Raw genomic sequence first — 20,751 nt, forward strand, 5'->3', positions numbered from 1 at the left:
CCCAGGAGACACGGGGTGCAGCAGGGACCCCCTGTGTGGCGGTGGGGAGAGGCGTGAGGGCGCAGGGGTGAAGGGAAACCCCCTGCTTTCTCCTTCCTCCTCGCCCCTGCAAACAGCCCAGGGGGAACAGCTGCAGCCAGTCCTGCCCAGGGCCGAGAGGTGCCCAGGGGCTGCTGAGTTAGTACGACGACGCTGATCATGGTGCTCGGCCTCTGTGGGCATGGGGAAAGCTGTGGCCAAGCAGAGTCCCAGCCCCAACCCAGGACTTATCATGGGGGGGGACCCCCAAGGCCACCATCCCTTCCCAAAGGCTGCCAATGAGCCAAGTAGCCCTGCCCACCCCACCCAATGGTGCGGGGTGGGGGGGGGGCTGTGAGGAAGGGGGTCTGTCCCCAGGGACCACAGCTGATGGCTGGGGGCACCTGTGGCTATCCCATGCCCCCCACCCAAGCCCCCTTCTCTTCCTCCCTCCCACGTGCAGGTGTGAAGAGCGGGGGCAGGGTGGGGTTCAGGGTTGGAAATTTTGCCCTGAGGTAGCTGGCGCAGGTTCTGTGGGACCTGCTGGCAGTGCCCTAATCTCTGGGCAAGTGCCCTAATCTCTCTGAGAGTTAAACAGAACCCCCACCCCGAGTGAGATCCCGGCTGGGCAGGACATGGCCAGATGTGGGGGTTTGCACCCTGCTTCTTGGGAGGGAAAGACGGAGCCAAGAGCCCTCCCCGATGGCCCCCGACCCGTGTACACGGAGTGAGGGTGTTTGCTCTCAGGCAGCGGCCCCAGGCTGAAAGAGAGGGGTCACTGGGTGCCAGCAGCCCCCGTGGGGACACACATCTCAGTCTCTTGGGGGTTGGACGACACCCTGGGTGCTTCAGAGGGGTGCCTGAAACTCAGAACAAAGGTCACCAGCTGGCCCTGTGGCCGAGGTGTCCATGCCTTCACTGCTTACGTATGAAGGGGCCGCCGTGGGCCACACTGGAATGACCGAGGCACAGGTGCTGGCCTAAGTGCCTGAAGCTTGGGCCAGACACTGGGCAGCAGTGTTGCCCGATTGTTTCGTGGGGTCACCAGGCCCCAGGATATCCTGGATGTCCCCCACTGTCCAACCCCAGTTAGTTCTGGGCCCTGGAGCAGCAAACCCACTGAGGCTACTGGTGGGGCTGACCCCTGCACTTCTCTGCGCGGGGGGGGGGGGCGTTGCCAGCCCACAGGTGCTTTGGGGCAGCAGCCTGGGCCTCTCCTCCCAGGGGCACTCTGTCCCGTGGGTCTGTGCGTCTGGAGCTGTGGCAGGGAGAGCAGCCATGGCAGAACAAGGCCCAGAGTCAAAGTTTCCAGACCAGACTCTCCTTGGTATAGTCCAGAAAATGCAGAGTTGATGGCTCCAAGCAGGGTGACTAGAAAGTGACTGCGCTGTTGGGGTGCCAGCCACCACCAACGCTGCCTCCTCCACGAAGTCCAACAGGTCTGAGCCAGGTCTGAAGGTGCAGCCAAGTCGCAGGGACATGGGGAACAGCGCCCCTGCAGCCTGTGGTTGGTCCTGGGAAGTGCAGGTCACCTCTTGCGGGGATCAAGCCTGACCATAGATGCCCTGTGGGCCCAGTGGGGGAGAGTGTGGGCACTTGCTGAAGCTGAGGGTCAGGGTGGGGAGTCCCACTCACCCCATGACTGCCCCCACCCCACCCAGCACCGCAGTTCTGGGTGGGGCGCAGGCAGGAGGCGGGCAGGGCCAGCACGTCCAGGGCCTGTGGTTCCCGCATGGGCCTGGAGCACCAACCCCCACCCGCTTGTGTGAGACCCCCCGGGGACTCTGGGCAGAGCACTGTGGGCCCCGCACACGTGTCCATCCCTGGAAGGGGGGAAGCCGCCCCAGGAGGGTTCGGGGGCATTGGCGCCTCCTCCAAGGAAGCCCAGTTCTGGCCTGTGGTTCCGCGTGAGCGCCGTGGCGTCTGGTCAGGGGGGCGGGCCCACATCCTGCGCCTGTCTGGGGGGCGGGGGGGGGTTTGACGAACGCACAGGCGGTCCTTGCCACCGTGCCCGCAATGGAAACCCAGGGACAGGAATGCGGGACAATCAGGCGGGCGCCTATAAAGCGGGAGCCCAGCCTGCCCGCCCCAGCGGATCTTCAGTCCCGCAGGGTCCGGCTGCTTCCTGGGGTGCGACCACAGCACGGTGAGTCCGGCCCCCCACCCTGGGGCGCCCCATGCCTGAGGGCCCTGCTGCTGCCTGGCCCCCGCCCCGGCTTGCATGTTGGGGACTGGAACCACAATTTGGGCTGTGACCCAACGGGCCGGGACCGTGGCATCCCCTGCGGCTCTTGTTTCCTCCGTGGGGTTCGGAGTGGGAGCAATATGGCAGGGTGGGGGCTGCCTGCGCCATCAGCCTTGGACCCCAGACCCTCCACTTCCAGGCTGTGGGGTGGGACCCCAAGACCCTGTTGAGCCAGGACATGGGAGGATGATGCTTAAGAGCACGGTCCTTGTGCCGGGGATGCCTGACCCTGCGTGGTGTCATGGCTTTGCTCACGACCCAACCCATTCAGGGGCTGTCCACGCGAGGGGCAGAACAGAGTCCCCCGTAAGCAGCTCCCTGTTGGTCTGCAGTCCTCGGCCAGCCCCGCAGCCGTCCCGCTGTCAGCCCAGGCCGTGGCCGGGAGGGGCTGCTCCGAGCTCCTGAGGGCCCCTCCGCCCCAGGGAGCCTTCGGACGCTGTGGGTGGGGGGATGTGTGGGACCCCCTGCTCCAGCCTGACTTTTCTCTCTCTGCGCCAGATGGTCAGCCCGTGCGCCCTGCGCCTCCTGCTCCTCCTGCCGCTGGCCACCTGCTCCCCTTGGCTGGACAGAGAAGACCCCGGGGGTGTCCAGGCAGGCCCGGTGACCTGGGCCCAGGTGGCAGGGGGCCACCGTGTCCCGGGGGGCACCGCTTGGAGGCTGAGAGGCCTCTGGGCCCCCGCCCTGCTGGTCACGGCCAGAGAGCTGTCGAGCCGAGAGCAGGCCAGCTCTGGGGGCCCCTTTATGAGGCGTGAAGACGACCAGGAGGCCCCCGACTTCCCCCCGGCTGACAGCAAGAAGGCCCCTGGGCCGCTGGGCACCCTGGTGGAGGGGCTCCAGGGCTACGGCAGGAAGAAAGGGGGCTTCAGCTTCCGCTTCGGCCGCGGGTGAGGGGCGCCAGGGAAGGGTGCCTGCCCCCCGCCCCCCACTGCCTCCCCTCAGCCTCAGAGACTAAGAAAGAGACCACCTGGGGGTCTTCTGATCACCAACTTGGCTGAAGCCAGAGCCTGGGACGCACTGCTTGTGGGCTGAGAGGCAGGGGCTTGGGGTGGTGGAGCCCCCACTCCCCCTGACCCCCGCATGCGGCCCCTCCCCGGGGCCTGGTGGTGGCACCTGCTGGATCTCCGATTTCCTGCGGGATGGAAAGGAAATGTGGCAGCAGCCTCCTGCCCCCTAACCCCGGCCGCTTGGGCAGGAAAAGGGGTGTAGGGGTGGGCTGCTGCCCAGCCTGGGAGGGGGTTGGTCTCCCGGGCGAGGCCCCCTTTCTGGTGCGCCATGAATGCGCACGGGGTTGTTGGAAATAAACGTTGTTAATAGCTGCCCAGCCCCCGTGGGGGCTCTGGTCTCACTCTCGCCAGGATCTCCGGCCGCAGGGGGTACTTGGGACGGAGCCCCCACCTGCGCCCTGTCCCCATCCTTCTTGGGTGTGGGGTGAAGGCCAATTGCAGGCGTGGGGGATCGAGGTGGGGGCGTCCGCCCCGGTGCGGCTCCCCACTCCTCTCAGGCCTGAGAATCCTGGCAACGACTCCAGCCCGGGGGGAGCCCGGGGCGAGGGGCGCAGCTCTTCAAAGGTGCCGGACCCCGTCTTGGACCTGAGCCGCTATTGACGTTGCCATGGAGACATCTCCCCACCCCCTCGTGAGCCGCTGCCGGCCCCTGCTCACAACCGAACCATTTTCCATTGAGCTGTCACCATTAATTGGGGGATTTTTATTAGCCTTTTAGAACCACACTGGGCTGGGCCCAGCTTGGCTCCTCAGAGCATTCCAGCATTTTCCATGCTATTAGGGACGGACGTTCCTGCTTGTAGCTCCGACTCAGTGGCCAGAGCGCCACTTCATTATGGGGTGACAGATCTGAGTCAGAGGAGCCCCACGTGGGCCGGGGACAGACACAGGGGGCCGGCAGCTGGGGTCGGCACATCAGTGCACATGGCAATCTGGTGCCTGTCGCTGGGAGCTCCTGCTGGCCCCTTGCGTCCCCCCACCTCAGCCCATGCCTGTGACGGTGCGGTCGGGGACACCAGCCCGGGAGACAGGCCAGGAGGGCAGGTCTGACAGCGGGGAGCCCCATGGGGGTCACTCCGGGCTGGGCGGAGGAGCCAGGGGGGTGTGGGGGAAGGGGGCTGAGCGGATCAGGGGGGTGAAGACCTGTTCTCAGGGTCTCTCCTTCTACGCCGCAGGGCTCCTTCAGGGGGTCTGCAGCTCATTCCTGCCCTGAGAATGGCAAACGGGGACGCCCCTCTGGAGACCACCCTGGGGTGCCTGAGTCCACTCCGGCATTGTCCAAATCTGGTCTGCCCCTGGGGCTCTCTGGGTGGTAGAGGGCAGGGGAGCCCCACCACAGTCCCCCAGCGTGCAGCCCCCTTCATCCGGGTCACAGAGTCTGCTTGGCGTGGGGGGACACTGCTGCGCACGGAGGGGGGCTGTCCCGGACGTCATGGAAGGTGGCAGAGAAGGGGGTGGGGGCCACTCGACAAGCCCCTCCTGGCCTCCTGGGGTTCAGCTTGCCCTACTGCCCCCCCCCACCATCGTCTGCAAAGGGTGAGCCCTGACACCAGACCAACATCACACCAGAAGCCCCAACACCAGCCGGCCATGGGATGGTGACCTTGGTCCAGCTGCACCCGAGGTCCAGCCTGATGATGACTGGGACCCCACCTTCCTCGCAGAAAAGGGCTCCTTCAGGGGTCTGCAGCTCACTTGCGCTCTGAGAATGGCAAACAGGAACGCCCCTCTGGAGACCACCCTGGGGTGCCTGAGTCCACTCCGGCGTTGTCCAAGCCTGGTCTGCCCCTGGGGCTCTCTGGGTGTGGCATGGCAGTCCGGCTGAATGTCCCTGGACCCGGGCAGTTGGGGGATGCGGTGTGGTTCCAAGCAGACAGGAGCTGCCCTAAGTGCCCTCGATAAGGGAGGCCCTGCTCCTGAGGGGTCCCCCCAGCCGGAACAGAGCACAGCTGTGGCCCTTTATGGCCCTGTGGTTCTGTGCCCGGCGACCTGAGCCTGAGGCCAGGAGCGAGTGGTGCTGTGTCTACTGTCACCCGCTGTGCACAGGCACCTCTGGCGTTTCCTGTGGCCTGGGAGTTCTGAGGGAACCTGGGGTCACTCACAGGAGCATGTGCAAGGCTCGGGCTTGGTGGCTGGGAGAGTCCCCAAGCACCTCTTGGTGTAGATGTGAACATAAGTCCCGAGGCTGATCTGGACTCTCAAGAACCAAGGGGGCTGCCTGTCCTTTCCTGGCCCTGCTGCACTGATGGTCAGGAGCAGCATCAGCTGGGCCAGTGGCCTCGCTGTCGTCAGCCTTGGGAGCTGTCCCTGGCATCCAGCATGGGGTTCAACTGCCTCCGTGGGACCTGAGGCAGGTATGTGGCTGCAGGAGGTCATCACAGGCTGACCCTTGCTGCCCAGTCCCTCTGAGCTGTCTGCTGGCATTTGTAGGCATGAGCCAGAGACCACTCACGCTGACACGGGCTGGGCAACACAGAGGTCACTCCTGGCAGTGCCTAAGGGGCCATACAGGATGCCGGGGATCAGACCTGAGCGGCCTCATGCGAACCAAGCACCCTGCCCACTGTACCATCACTCCGGCCCCCTGGGCAGTGGGAAACAAGGTCAAAGGCCAAAGAAAGAGAAGAACACCCGGGGCTGGGAAACCCTTTCAGGGAGACGGGTCCCACTGCAAGGTGCCAGGCGCACGACACGGGACAATCAGGGACCAGAGCGGGCCCGGGTGAGAATGTTGTAAACATTTATTTAAAAAAGGCTACGGAGCAGAGAGGTGGACCCCAGACACAGAAACAAAATGTACTGGACCAAAAAGGGAAAGAAACACAACACAGGAAGCCGACCCAGAGGCGTTCCGGAAGGAATGGAAGGTGGGCAGAGGCCGTCGCTGAGAGCAGGCGTGACGCTGAGGACAGACGCAGGCTCGGCGTCTGCAAGGCCGCTGGTGGTGATCGAGCCCCGTCCAGGGCAGGGGCAGGCGGAGGAAGGGCTGAGAGTGGCCATGGGGGCGACCGTCTCAGCCAGAGAAAAGGCCAGTTCTGGTGGTCAGCGCAGAGCAGCCGTGTGGCCGCTCCGGGGCAGGAGTCGGGGCCCTGGTGCGGGGTTGACACCAAGGTCTGCTCGTCGGATGGGTGCTGGGGGCGCCCCTGTTGGTTCTCCTCGTCCCTGACACCCAAGAGGCGGAGCTGCGGGTGGGCGTGAGCTGGGCGCCACGCGGGCAGCTGCTCCTGGAGGGGCTGTGGTGCCATCGGACCCCCCAGTCTCCTTCAATGCAGGTATGTTGGTTGTAGTGGCAGTAGGCCAGGGGTCACTCAGAACCCTGGGCGCGTGCGCACGTGTGTGTCTGAATGTGTGTGTGCGTGCGCATGTGTGAGTATTGGTGGTGGTGGGCCAGGGGTCAGGGTCACCCAGAGCCCCAATATTCTGAGCCACGTGCAGCACGAAGTCCCAGCCCCTTGGACTCTCGTTCCCCAGGGTCAGCGGTGCGGGCAGGGATGGCACCCCGCGTCCGTGACTGGAGGCTGGCTGGCTTTCGCGCTGTTCTGGACACCGCCCTGCCCCCTAGTGCTGTCTGTCCCTGGGGACATGCCGGGGGCCCTTGTTTCCTGGGGGCAGGGAGCGCAGGAGGAGCCCCCCGGGAGTGTGAGGAGGGAGAGCTGGTCCTCCCTGGGGCCGGGCGTCGCCCCTGCTACCTCTGCACGATGTCACTGATCTCCCGCACGGCGCCCAGCAGCTTGCTGAAGTCCTGCGTGGCGGCAGGGCCGCTGGCCGCCGTGGCCGGGCAGATCTGCAGCTCGCGGAGGTGGTTCTCCAGTTTGTTGATGGCCTCGCGGAAGGCGAACTTGTTGCGCATCTGCTGGATGGAGTCCACGTAGCTCACGCAGAAGGTGTACAGGTTCTTGCCGGCCTCCAGCACGGCGCTGTGGCTGGCCATCTGCTCCGAGTTCCTGGAGATGGCCAGGCACAGGGCCTCCGTGCCGTCCAGGACCACGCCCTTGGTGACGGTGCCGCTGGCGATGCGCTCGGGGGGCTGCCGCGTCTTCCGGAGGGACACGCGGGTCGATATGAGCGGGGTGAAGGCGGTGGAGGACGGCGGGTCCCCGGCCAGGGCCGCCGTGGCCGAGAGTGGCGCGGCGGGTGCGGGGCTGCCCGTGGCGCCCGCGGGCCGGGCCGACGACTGCGGCTTGGGCGCCGAGGGTGGCACGGGCTTCCTGGAGCCCTCCCCCAGGGGCCCGGGCTTGGCCTCGCAGCCGCCAGCGTCCACTGCCAGAGCTGAGGAGCCCCCTTTCCGGCCGGCGCCTGGCTCCCCCGCGGCGTCCGGGCTGGGGCTGGGGCCGGGCTTCCCCCCTTTCCCCAGGGGCCCGGCAGGAGGCGGCGGGGGCGCCGGCTTCAGCTTGGCCAGTTTCCCCTTGTCCTTGCCTGGGGACTCAGAGCAGGGCTTGTGCCGCCTCCCCCGGGCCTCCTCCGCCGGGGCCTTGCCGGCCCCTCCTGGCCCCGTTCTGCTCGTGGGGGGCGCGGGCTCAGCAGCTGCCGGGGTCCCCGCAGCGCCCGGCTTCCCGCTCTCTTCCTTGTGGGGCGGGCCCGCGGCGGGGGCCATCACCTGCCTCCGCAGCAGTTTGGGGGTCAGGCTGGGGGGGCTGGAGCCGGGGCTGGCCTCGGCGGGGTCCCGGAAGACCTCGTCGGCCGCCTCCTCCGTCTTCTTCAGCAGCCGCGGCGGGGGCGTCACCGTGCCGCGGGGCGCATGCTCACTCCGGTGCTCGCTGGCGCGCTTGCGGGGCAGCGCCGGCTTCTCGCTGCGGTGCCCGGAGAAGGTGGCCGCGTCCAGCTGTCTCCCCGTGGACTGCAGGTCCCGCGGCAGCGTGACCGAGCGCCACTCGGTGTCCCGGGCCCCGTGGGGCACGCAGGAGGCGGAGCAGGAGCGCAGGAAGCGCTTGCTGGCGCTGCCGCCCGCCTCGTCCTCCCCGGCCGCCAGGCGGCTGCTGGTCAGCGTGCTGGACTTCTTCCACAGGTGCGGAGAGCGGAAGCCGGCGCCCCCGGGCTCCCGGAAGGCCCCGTTGGGGACACCCGCTCCCGCGCCGGCCTTCAGGGCCTTGGCTGGCTCGGCGGCGTCGGGGGGCGTGAGGGCCGGCGCCCCGTTGCTGAGCTCGCGGCCCAGGGCGTCTTCGTCGGCCGCGCCCCTGCGCTCGGGAGGCCCGTCCACCTCGCGGAAGGAGCTGCTGCGCTTGGGCGGGGTGGGCGCCGTCTTCTTCTTCTTCTTGATCAGGGCGCTGAAGAGGTTGGGCTTCTTGTCCTTGGGCAGCAGCCGCTCGTCCTCGCTCAGGCCGCCGTCCTGGGGTCCTCGCTCCTTGCGCGGCAGCAGCGGGGACACGGCGGGCTCCGGGTCCAAGGCCTCTGCGACACACGGAGCCCAGGCCCAGGTGAGGGGGCAGCGGGTGCTGAGTCCTCGCGGGACCCTCAGGGGACACGGACCTCTCCCGGAAGGAACAGGCTGGAGGAGACAGTGGGGCCCACCCCCACCCCCCTGGCCCTGATTTGGGTCCAGGAGCGGGAGACTGACAAGGCCCAGCAGCCGGGGGCAGTGCTGCAGGGCTGAGTGACAACAGGCAATTACCCTAGAGATGCCTGAAGGGTGACCTTTCAGGCTCTCACGGCTTCTGTGCCCACAGCGCAGGGGGGCCGGGGAGGGGACGGGCAGCTCTGAGCATCCCCAAGTCCTGGGACCCGGTTCCACAGTGCCCACAGTGCGCAGACAGCTGTGACTCAGGCTGGCCCAGGTCCATCTCCCCCCAACAGCCCCCCCTGAGTGTGGGCTGCGCCTGGGCATGGCCTAGGTCAGGGGGTACGGGCGGGGGGTGGGGGGGGCACACCCTCTGGCAGAAGGGCAGCGCCGGAGCTGCAGGCCCCAAAGGAGGCTCGTCTCCCAGCCTGGAAGGTGCCTACCTGTCTCCCCGGGGCCTCGGGAGTGGGCCGCCTCAGGCCCGTCCGTTGGGTCTCTGGGCTCTGTGGTGCGCCTGGACGTCCTCGTCTTGGTGGGCAGCTCTGGGGCCTGCAGCAGCATCCCGGGGGCCCCTCGCGCTCCCTTCTTCCCCAGCTCCTTCTCCACTTCTGCGGCCCGCCAGAACCGAAAGGAAACCCATCGCGTCAGAAACGGGCTGTCGGCACAGGGCCCCACACTCCCGTCTCCAGAGCCACACTGTGCTGACCCCCCACTGGCCCTCACACGGACACCTTACCATCGGAGATGCTGGACTCCTGGAACATCGTCTCGAAGGCCTGGTGGATTTCCGCGAAGGACGGCCGGTCGGCGGGGCTCCACTGCCAGCCTGCAGGATGAGACCCAAGTCAGGCCCTGATGACAGCTCCAGTCCCACTCTCTGGCCCCTGTAACACGGTTGGCCGTGACCACTGACACACCACATGCCCTCGAGCAGACCTCCAGGACAGGAAGACGCTGGGGACTCGCAGGAATGCAGACTGGGGAAGTCCCAGGCCTTGGACAGCCAGGCGAGTGGTGACCCCATTCCCCAGATCTCCGGGCGAGCGGAGAGTCACGGAGCCCGTCAGCCACTCCCCTACAGTGGCGGGGGGGGGGGGGAGTCACACCTTCCGGGAACCACAGAGCGAGTGTTCCCCGTGGACGCACAGGTGGCCAGCAGACACCCAACGATGGTGGGGAGCAGGCGAGGGCTGGGCGAGAGCCCCTTGCACGAGTGGGCTGGGCCGAGGTGCAAAGGGCGGCTATGTACGTCGAGGCCCGAATCCATCATGGGCACTGTCTGGTCCCATGAGCACGGCCCTGGCACTGCCAAGAGTGGCCCCCAAACAAAATAATAAAGCGGCCTCAATCACTCTGCAAAGATTAGGTGGCAACAGCAGCACGCAGCCCGGCGGGAGGGAACGGGAGTAGCACTCTGCTTCCGGGCAGGACAGACGCCGTGCCACAGCCAGAGCAGGGGATGCCACTAACGGGGCTCGCAAGACGCACTGCTACGGCCTCCCAAGCACTGCCAGGTGTGGCAATGGCAGCTCCCACCCCCAACAAAAACAACAGATGGGCACAGGCTGCTGGGATGATGGGAGAGTCTTCCGGAACATTTGGAAGCAGGCTGAGGAGTTAGTTCCTATCAGTGAGAAACCCAGGCTTCGTATTTCTCCGTCCCGTGTCTGCACCAAAGGCAAACGAACAGCGACGATGACGAGAGCCCTGGGAGAACATGGTCTGCAGGGGAGGGGTGGGAGGCGCCAGGTGCGGACTCACAGGCTCGCATGAGCTCGTACACCTTCTCTGGGCAGCCCTCTGGGCGCTCCATACGGTAGTCCTTCTCCAGCAGCTCATACACCTGGGACAGGTCGATCCCGGGGTACGGCGACATGCCGTAGGTGGCGATTTCCCAGAGCAAGACCCCGAAGGCTGAAAGAGACAGAGGGGCTGCTTACTGGGTGGGAGATGACACTGACCCCCACACCCCGGGGCAAACTCACGTCTCACCCCACCCACGCAGCCCACCAGGAAGTGTGACCTGGCGGGGAGCGTCCACAGGGCACCCAGGAGCCCGTGTCTGTTCTGAGGCCTGAGGCCAGCCCACTGTGTGCCCCACACAAGACACTCAGCGTGCAGGGTCACCTCCAAGTCCCAACTTCAGAAACGGGGCGAGGGGATGTGCACTACTTTGGAGTGGCCCACAGCCCGACAATTCCCGCTCTGACAGAGGAGCAAGGCTCCCGCAGTGAGGGGTGCCCGATGGCTTTAAGAAAGGAAATCCCAGGGTTGGAGCGGTAAGACAGTGGGGAGGGCGTCTGCCTTGCACACGGTCAACCCGGGTTCGATCCCTGGAATCCCATATGGTTCGTTCGAGCACCACCAGGAGTGATTCCTGAGTACAGAGCAGGAGAGCCATGTCTCTGCCTCCAGCTCTGCCTCTCTCATGGGAAACTGATTCCAGAGTCCTGAGAGACTGATAAGACCCCGCGATGGTTCCACACACAGAGGGCAACTCTGCACACTGCACCCTGCCCGGCTCTCCAATCAACCTGTGCCACAGAGCACAGGTGTCAGGGCTCTTGCCTTCTGTGAGCCCCCACCCCCCCCAGGATCCTGGGCACAGAGCTAGGAATATGCCCTGGGCACTGCTGGGTGTGGCCCCAACACAAAGCAAAACAAGCTAATCTGAATTATTTGGGGAGAGGAGGAAGGAAGGAAGGAAGGAAGGAAGGAAGGTAGGAAGGAAGAGAAAGAACAAAAGAAAGAAAAAGAGGAAGGAGGGAGGGAAGAAGGAATGGAAGGCAGGCAGGCAGGCAGGCAGGAGAGGTGCGCGCGCGGACAGCCGCCCTACCCCAGACGTCCGACTTGATGGAGAACTTGTTGTAGGCCAGACTCTCGGGCGCGGTCCACTTGATGGGGAACTTGGCACCTGCGTGCGCGGTGTAGGTGTCCCCTGTCATCAGCCTGCTCAGGCCGAAGTCGGCCACCTTCACCAAGTGGTTCTCCCCAACCAGGCAGTTCCGGGCCGCGAGGTCTCTGCGGGGAGAGGACAGGCGGTGAGCGCTCCGGTGACTTCCCAGATCTGCCCCATGGTCAGTTGGGCCCCAGAGGACGTCCGAGCGTGAGCTCTCCACGGGGGGTGCAGCACCTGTGAGGCTGGGGTGCGGAGTGAGTGGGCCCCTGGCCCATGAGCCTGGGACTCGGGTACCACCTTGCGGGCTGCTATGGGGGTACTGGGCTGACACGTGGAAGTGCTCTCCTCCCGGCTCCAGCCCTGCCAACTCCACACGGGGGCCGCACCAGCACGAGCGCCACGGGAGCTGACCAACAAGGAGCGAGGATGCACTCCAGGCCACTGCGGGTTTTGTTGTTGCTCATACCTGGCGCAGCTCAGGGCTTAATGCTGGCTCTGGCGGGGCTCAGGGACCGTATGGGATGCCGGGGATTGAACCCGGGTCGGCTGTGTGCAAGTCCAGTGCCCTGTCCGCTGGACTATGGCTCCGGCCCAAGGTCACGGCATGCCAACCTGTCTCCTCTCTCCCGCTTCTGATGCTTAGCCAATGCATCCTGAAACTCCTGCCCAGGAGAATGGGCTTCCGCACACCTCCTGACTGTCGGGGAAGGTGGGAATCTAATCTGCTTCCCGGACGTGAACCGTGAAATCACAAGTCACACAGGACTGCAGCTAGGAGGGGTGAGGGCTTGCGCAAGACCTTGATCATCAGCAATCAGGAACACCAAACGCAGGACAGTGGAACCCTAATCGGATTTGGGCAAAGCATTTCCAGTTTGCTTCAACGGAGAGGGGACAGGCCCAGCCGTGCAAGGCGAACCAGAGTCAAGGATTCTCAATTTGCAGCCTCTGAGGGCTCCCCGCGGCACTGACGGGGGCGGCTGAAGCACAGGCCCGCAGGGCGCAGAGACTGTCTGACAAGGACCTGCCAACATCTCACGCGCGGCTCCGGGGCCTCGCTGTGAAAGCTCATGTCTGCTTTCGTACTTGAGTTAATTGGGTAGGAAAGGTCGCTGCGATGGCGTGGAAACATCTTGTCTAAGAGGCTTGGGCCAAGCCCGTCGCGGCGTCAGGCGGCCGTTTCCACCGACCAAGAATGCGGGGTGCAGTTAATCGTGGCCCACTGAAGGTCAAGCCACTCAGCCAGAGAGCAGGTGCTTTACCCAGCCCGGACACAATGCTACCCCGGAAACGACGGCGGTTAAGTGGAAGAGGAAACGATAATCAGGAGAAAGGAGGGAAACATCCCACACAAAAGCAGAGCCAGGCCCGGCTGTGGGCATGAGCGGAGCGGGGAGTGGGAGGAGGGCCCCGGAAAGGTCACCAGCCCCGCAGGAACAGCACCCCCCCAATGCCAGGGGAGCGGCGGCTATCAGGGGGAGCCTGGTTCACAGGGTGGCCCAGGCCAACCACTGCCTGGCTGCACCCCAAAATAGGCCACGTAAGGAACGCGGCGTCTGCCTGTCTCCTGGCGCAGCAGAGCTGAGGTCTCGGCACCCCTGTCTACCTGTGGATGAAGTTCTTCTTCTCCAGGTACTCCATGGCCGAGGAGATCTGCGTGGCCATATAGAGCAGCACCACGGCCGTCACCTCCTGCCGGTTACACTCGCGCAGGTAGTCCAGTAGGTTCCCGTAGGTCATGAACTCGGTGATGATGTAGAAGGGGGGCTCCCGCGTGCAGACCCCTGCAACAACAACGAGGCCCTCCGCAGCCTGTTCTGGATGGAGGCCGAGCTGCCCTGTGGCCCAGGACCAGGCCCCAACGTCCCAGCCTGGATGGAGGGCCGCGACCTTCCTCCCACCACCCAAGTCAACAAACTTGACCTTCAGCAGGAAAGGCTGCAACTGAGGTCAGAGGTCAGGCTCACGTGAAATCAAATAGCACAACCAGTTAGTTCACCCCCAAAGGTCATGTCTGAGAGTCCAGGACAAGCGGCACACCTATGCATACATGCACACATCACACACTCAAATACACACGTGCAAGCACACCCATACGTATGCACATCTACCTGTACAAACATACACGCAAACACATGCACGTGCACCCAAACACACACCCACCCACCCCGCAGACCTGCACACTCACCGAGGAGCTGGACCAGGTTCGGGTGCTTGATCTCCTTCATCACTGCGGCTTCCTTCAAGAACTCCTCCACTTCCATGGTGTCCTCCTGCCGAGAAGCGGGGTGCCGTGAACCCCACAAGGGAAGAAACAAGTGAAGAGGCCACACCCTCAGCTCTGTGTCTGGATTCTGGATTCTCCCCAGGGCTCCTCCCAGGCGCCCTGGACGTGGGGAGTGCTGGCCTCTGGGGGCAGCTCTGCGGGCCCCAAGTTCCAACATGTGCTGGCACAGACGTGTGGGGGTGTACAGGCGCCCCAAAGAGCAGGAGGTTTCCGAGGGCTGCACAAATCCTCGCCATCCCTGAAGGCCACGGTCCCACCTGCAGGGAGAATCTGAGGCCCCACCAGGCTCTCTCCCTGCCCACCACAGCACACGAACAGGCGGCACCTGTTGTAATGGGCACGCGCCAGCGCACTCACAGCTGAGGCGAGCTGAGGGATTCCTACATCCCTGCCTATCTGCGGGGTGCCTGGCTTGGGGAACCCTCTGACTTTGTTTTAGGGTCACACCTGGTGGCGCTCGGAGCTTACTCTGGGCTCTGTGCTCAGGGGCCACTCCTGGCGGCACTCCAAAGACCAGATGCAGTGCTGGGGATGGGGATGGCAACTAGGTCGGCAGTGTGCAAGGCCAGAGCCCTCCCCGCCGTCCTCTCTCCCTGGCCCTGGAAGGACCCCCTGACAGGGCGGCGTGTGTGGGTGAGGCTGCTGCCCTCTGGAGTAGCCGCTGAGAGCAGGAGAGAGAAATGCATCGGTACCTGGTCGCCCGCCTGCCAGTGTCAGCAGCAACGGCGGCCGAGGAGAGGGGAGCGTGTCCTGCGAGCCGGTCTCCCCAGTGAGCCCTGTCAGCATCTATGCAGCAGGGCCTCAGAGGAGTGAGCGTCTCCTGTGGCACTGCACACCCCCACCCCCACCGGGGCCCTCCAGAGGACAGGCCAACCTCTAGCCAACTCTCTGGCTTTGGGCAATCAGGTTTACAAACGAAGCATGACCGATGAGGAGCCGTGACAGCTGTTATCCCGGAGCTCAGGGCTCGGTGGCTGAGACTTGGGAACAATTGATCGCACCTTAAACGGTCTGCTGCCTACCATCAATTAAACACGGGGGGTGGGGGGCGGGGGGGGTGGGTGTGGGGGTCAAGTTGGGGCCACATCTGCTCTGCAGACCACACGGCATCAGGTGGGGAGGGGCTTCCGGGGGACAGGGGGTGCCACAGTGCCCCCAGAGTGGGCCGGGCTTTAGGGGCCTGGTCAGCCACCGCAGACAGGCGTCTCGGGGGAGCACGCGGGAAAGGGGTCTCTGCTTTCTCAACCCCCTGATCAACGCAGGAGGGACTCTGACGGCTGGCGGCCCTGGTTCTCGAGGACTCGAGGAGCGGCCCGTCCCTGCCACCCCTGCCCAGGCAGCACGCCGCATCCTCGGGGGTTTCTCCTGCAGGAAGATCGGCGGGAGCTTGTCTCCCTCTGCTGGGCTGTACCTGGCTGCATCCGGGTTTAAAGGACGACCAGTGCCGGGCAGGGGGCGGCTGAGGGGAGATGCCCAGCTGGCCTTTCACGCTCAGACAAGCAGCGCTGGGAGGCCCCGGCCAGCCCCATGCTGGGCACACCTGGAGTGAGCCACGGGCGGGGCTCACCTCTGCCGGCTTCTCCCACCCTGGAGCTGTGCCCAGACGCGCTCTCCATTTCTGTCCCTCACAGATGTCCCACACTCATCACTTCACAGGACTCTCCACTTCCTCTGCTCACTGGCCTCATCACCCCCCGCAGCCCCCAGGTACTTGTGCACAAACACACAATGGGGGCCACTTGGGAGACATCTGGGGGTGCTGGGGAGGTTGTGGTGCTGGCAGTTGCACCCAGATTCCTACACAAGGCGGGTGTGCATTCCAGCGCTCAGGGCTCACTCCTGGCTCTGTGCTCAGATCCTTCTTTGCTCCATCTGCTAAAACCAGCGCCCCCACCCGGACTAGCACCCCTCAGCACAGCACCTGGGCCAGGACCAGCACTCCTCAGCACAGTACCCAAGCCGGGACCAGCACCCCTTAGCATAACACCTGATCTGGGACCAGCACCTGAGCAGGTGCTCGGACAAGGAACGACCACAAGACATACAACCTGGGCACCAGATGGCAGTGCAGGGCACGTCCGGCCATGCATTTGGGGGGACACACACCACTTGGGAACCTGGGAACAGCGAGCAAGGCGGGGGGGAGGGGAGACCAGGGTGCCACTCTAAGCCACATTCCCCAGCGTTGCTGCCGTGACTGAAGCAGTGAACGTGTCCAGCCTAGCGCCATGATCTGATCAACAAGACTTGTCCAAAATCCACAGAACAACCGACCCAGAACGGGGACAGGCCAGCTGCCCATTAGCATCTGGTGCCCGTAGAGGGCCGCGCTCGTGGGGCAAGGGCCAGCTCAGAGGGCTGGGGCACATGCTCTGCATGCTGGGGCTCCGGGTTCGACCCCCCACAATGCCCTTGCCCCAAGCGCTTCCAGGTGTGGCCCCTGATTGCCATGTGGGCGACAGCCCAGCTCACAGGAGGGGGAGGCGAGTCCAGCCTCCGCCTGGCAGGCCGCAGCCCACAGAGCTGTGCAGTTGCAGCTTCCCACCCGTAGGGGTCAGTCTAACTCCAGTCTCTTGTGGTTTCTGTGATGGCCCAAGACGCATCATGACCTGGGGCTCAGGGGCACAGTGGGAAGGTTCAGGGGCTCAGAGGGGAGCTGGTTTTGCACGATGGGGGGCACAGGCAGGAGTGACCTCTGAGCACCACTGGGTGTGTCCTAAAATTCCAAACAATTAAACCGGTAGTAAAATTCAATCTGGAAAATATCCTGGAGTCTTGGAGGTTCACCCCGAACCCTGCCTCTAACCCTTGGCCACAGGTGCCGGCCCTGCCCCAGGGCTGCTCTGAGGGACCATGGAGCATCAGGACGCCTCCTCTGAATCCGGGGACCCCGGAACAGTCTTCTTGCAGTGTCAGCCCAAATCTACCTACCCCATTTCCTGTTTCTGCATGCAGGAGCCCCTAAAGATAAGTGTCTGAGTGCCCACCCGGAGTCTCCCTTGTCCTTGGGGTGGGGGTCATTGGTTCTGTCCACACATCCCGACTGAGTTCCTTTCCAACAAGGGTGAGAATGCAGGGAAGAAGCCCAGAGAATATTCTGGAGGAAGTTGCACATGACCATTCTTCCTTCCCTCCACACTTAATGCACTGGGCACCCGCACCATAGTCACAGCAAGGGCAGTGGACCTGGGGCACCACCCATGGGGCCACTGCACTGCCCTCTGCAGTCTGAGGAGGGGGGGGCGGCACAGAGCCTGGGAAAGAGGAGCACCTCCATCTAAACCCCAGGACGAGCCGGAACGGGGACGCCGGCCTGAGCAGCGCCCACTTCCAGAGGGCACCCCTGGACCAGCCCTCCGCCTCCCGTGGGACAGTGCCCAGCACATGGGCACCCCGGGCCCGGCCCAGTGTACAGCGCGCGGACCCACCTTCAGGGTCTTCACGGCCACGGTGAGGCTGTACTTCTTCCACACGCCCTCATACACCTCTCCGTACTGGCCCCCACCCAGTTTGTGCTTCATGGTGATGTCCGTGCGCTCCATCTCCCACTTGTCGTAGTTGGGGGACACGCCGTAGACGGTGGGCTTGTTGCGCTTGGGGGCCGGGTAGTGGAGGGTGGTGATGAGCCCGTCGGCCACGGTGGAGTGGTGATGCACCAGCTCGGCCAGCGTGTTGAAGCGACTCTCTGAGGACACGTAGAGCTGAGAGAGGAACAAGAGTCAGCACACAGCAGCGGCTGGCCGAGGACAGCGCCAGCCCGGGGCAGCAGCTGACACTGGGTCCTGGGCCCCAAGCGCCAGACGCGGGCAGGGCACGGACGAAGGTGAGCGCACACCTTGGGCAGAGCACGGTCAGCCCACGGCAGTGGCTGGCCTGTGGACAGCATCAGCCCTCAGCAGTGGCCGTCCCGGGGAGCAGGGTCAGCCCACGGGCAGTTGCTGTCCCACGGAGCAAGGTCAGCCCACAGCGGCCATCCCACGGAGATGCCATGCGGGGGCCCAGGGGACCTTGGCATCACTGCTGCTCTCTCTGCACCCTCCTCCCCCAACATTCTGAGCCCTGATGACATGTCCATGCTCTGCATGAGGCCAACCAGGGTTCAAGTCGCGGCATCCCATAAGGGCCCCTGAGCTCTGCCAGAATATGGACAACGTCAAAGAGAAAAACGAGAACAAAACAGTTGGTTCCACTGATAACCCTTGGGGGCTAAAGAGGACTCCTTAGCAACGATGGAGCCCGGGCCCACACCCAGCAGTGCTCAGGGGTTGCTCACGCTTGGCGGAGCTCAGGGAACTATATGTGATGCTTAGGGTCAAGCCTGGGTCGACCACATGCAAGGACAGCTCCTTTCCCACGGCACTTTCATTCGGGCCCCCTGGAGTCTTCTGGGCCACACCTGGTGGTGCTCAGGGCTTACTCCTGGCTCTGATCATACTGAGAACCAAGCATGGGTCTGCTGTGTACAAGGGAAGTTCTCTGCCCACTATACTATCTCTCTGCCCCATAGTCTCATCCTCAGAACCGAGCCAGGAGGGACAGGAGACAGCTGCAGGACGTGGCTGCACACGGCCCTAGGCCCTGGACCATGCAACGCCTCCCCCCAAACACTAGACGCGGGTCAGGCCCGAACAAACAGTGGAGCACATGCCTTGGACTGCTCGATCCTCAGCCCACACTATATCTGAGCTTGTCGCTGGCACCGCACTTGTGGCCCCCCAAACAAAACAAAACGCCAAAGCTCAGGCAAGCCAAAGGCCTCCTCTGACTCAAGGGTCACCGTTTAGACACGCTCGGCAGCGATCCCCAGAGCAGGACTCTAAGTGAGCCAAGAGTCGTGCAGATGCCATCATGGTCCCAGGAAACTTGCTTCCGGGTGAGGCCCTGTCCCCTTGGACAAGGGGACAAGTACCAAGGTGTACTCGGGGACAGGCTCTGTGGGACCCCGCTTGAGCGCTGCAAGCACAGGCGGAAGTGAGTGCTGCTGAGCCTCTGTGCGCATGACCACTGCCCGCACCCCCGTGGTGGCCACACACCACCAGTGCCTGCATACCCATGATATCCTGTACACCCCCAAGGCCCACACACCTACTGTGCCCACAGCTCAGAGCCCATGTGGACAAGGGGTTGTGCACTTGGTCGGTGTGCAATGGCCTTGCGGCCGGCTGCAGATTCTCCCAAGCTGTTTGCTCAGAGGTCTGCTCTAAGCCTTGTGGCAGCTGCTGTTCCTTCCCTCCAGCCCACATCAGCAGTGCTCGGGAACCCTGGCCAGCCCCTGTGCTCGCCCGCCCTGCACGCCAACGGTGCCTGCTGACCAGGCAGCCTGGGCAAAGGTGGTGCCGCTCTGGACATGCAGGACCCCAGGGAGCCTGGGCATGTGGAGGGGCTCGCTGGCTGCCCTGCGCTGACCCCTCTACTGAGCCCCCCGAGGCCCAGCGCAGACTCTTGTGGCTCCGGGAGCCCCTTCCCCGGCAGGAGGGCAGCTTCCACCAGGGAAGCAGGGCCTGACTCGGGCACCTCTGCGGTCGCATCCCCTGGCACTGGGAGGGGAGAGACGCCGCAGCAGACCTCGGGCTAGCGCACCCGCATCTGCTGAGCGACGGGAGGGGAAGGCCAGACTCACAACTCAGCAGGCTCAGGGGCAGGGTGGCAGCACAGTGGGGAGGGCGCTGCCTGGCACATGGCGGGCCCCGGTTCCATCACCAGCATTTCATAGGGTCCCCCAAGCACCGCCAGGAGTAATTCCTGAGCATGGCTCGATGTGACCAAAAAAAAAAAAAAAAGAGAACCCTGGGTCAGAACAACAGAATGGGGAAGGCATTTGCCTTGCACAGGACAGACCGGGGGCCAATCGCTGGCGCGCCCCATACGGTTCCCTGGGCCCCGTCAGGTGTGGCCCCAAACTCAAAACCCAACCCAAGTCCAGCAGGCCCTATAGCTGACTGGTCCAGCTGTCTCTGCTGAAGCTGAAGCCCCGGTTCCACTCTCGTCTGGCTGGCTCTGTGACTCTGGCAAGAGTGTGAAAACCAACGTCCAAGAGGGCATCTCTGAAGACAATGACAGACCCCCGAGTGGGCGGCCTGGGGCCGTGAGCTGGACAGTCGCACGCCAGAGTGAGGATGGTGGAAACAAAGGAGCAGAACTACCCAGAGCCAAGCTGGGCTGCCGTGGGAGCCTCGCACGCGGCTAGGGGAGCCGACAAGGCCGAACCCGGGGACAGAGACAGCTAGTGATGGGCCTGTCCAAAGGCCAACGGAAATAACCGTCCCAGCGTCCGCGGCTCAGGGCCTGGGCTGGGGGTGGTCAGGGGATTGAGGAACCACAGAAGCGGGAACTGGAAGGGGGAAAAGTCCCCTCGGCCAAGACTGCGGAGGCAGAAAGAACAGCTCTGGGGCCTGGAAAAGGCTCTCCACGACACAGCTGTTTGCCCAGCGCAGCTAACAGGAGACATGAAGTAAACATACATGTTCCCGCCAGTCTTGGGGTCCAGAGCTGCATCGAAGTCCTGCGCTGAGGGTGCGGAGAGACAAGAGAGCGGGAAGGGCGCTTGCCTAGATCGATCCAGGTGCAATTCCCGGAAGCCCAGGGAGTTCCCTGAGCACTGCAGGGCGTGGCCCCCGAGCCAACTGACCCAGCAAACAAGCGAAAGTTCTGCTATGCGAGCGAGCGGGCAGCTCTGGTCAGTGGCCTCTGTGAGGACACCTCCCCTGTCCCAGAACAGTCCCAACCAACCAGCCCTCAAGTGCCAGCCTCAGAGATAAGCCAGTCAGCCGGATCTAGGACCTGCCCAGGAGTTTCTTGTCTCTC

General features: G+C 64.3%; 2 protein-coding genes across 3 annotated transcripts in view; one reads left to right on the forward strand and one right to left on the reverse strand.

Moving 5' to 3' along the window:
* The first annotated feature begins 2,761 nt into the window (after positions 1-2,761).
* QRFP (pyroglutamylated RFamide peptide) lies at positions 2,762-3,867 on the forward strand. Its single transcript, XM_056108909.1, has 2 exons — positions 2,762-3,147; positions 3,765-3,867. The coding sequence occupies exons 1-2, from the start codon at positions 2,762-2,764 to the stop codon at positions 3,865-3,867; spliced, it is 489 nt and encodes a 162-aa protein (XP_055964884.1).
* A 2,123-nt stretch (positions 3,868-5,990) lies between these two features.
* The window catches only part of ABL1 (ABL proto-oncogene 1, non-receptor tyrosine kinase), a 93,882-nt gene continuing 79,121 nt past the window's right edge, over positions 5,991-20,751 (reverse strand). For both annotated transcript variants that reach the window (XM_056108923.1, XM_056108924.1), the window contains exons 4-11: positions 17,376-17,648; positions 13,849-13,933; positions 13,267-13,444; positions 11,598-11,782; positions 10,523-10,675; positions 9,498-9,587; positions 9,205-9,369; positions 5,991-8,655 (exon numbers count right to left, since the gene is read on the reverse strand). In XM_056108923.1, the coding sequence (XP_055964898.1) occupies positions 6,953-8,655; positions 9,205-9,369; positions 9,498-9,587; positions 10,523-10,675; positions 11,598-11,782; positions 13,267-13,444; positions 13,849-13,933; positions 17,376-17,648 (2,832 nt within the window). In that variant the 3' untranslated portion in view covers positions 5,991-6,952. The remainder of the gene's footprint in view (positions 8,656-9,204; positions 9,370-9,497; positions 9,588-10,522; positions 10,676-11,597; positions 11,783-13,266; positions 13,445-13,848; positions 13,934-17,375; positions 17,649-20,751) is intronic.

The sequence above is a fragment of the Sorex fumeus genome, unplaced genomic scaffold (assembly GCF_029834395.1).
Source record: "Sorex fumeus unplaced genomic scaffold, SorFum_2.1 ptg000233l, whole genome shotgun sequence".
Classification (NCBI taxonomy): domain Eukaryota; kingdom Metazoa; phylum Chordata; class Mammalia; order Eulipotyphla; family Soricidae; genus Sorex; species Sorex fumeus.

Coding starts and splice junctions, on each gene's coding strand:
- QRFP (XM_056108909.1), top strand. CDS start 2,762: ATGGTCAGCCCGTGCGCCCTGCGCCTCCTGCTCCTCCTGCCGCTGGCC. Junction 3,148..3,764: donor AGCTTCCGCTTCGGCCGCGG/GTGAGGGGCGCC, acceptor CACTCCTCTCAG/GCCTGAGAATCCTGGCAACG.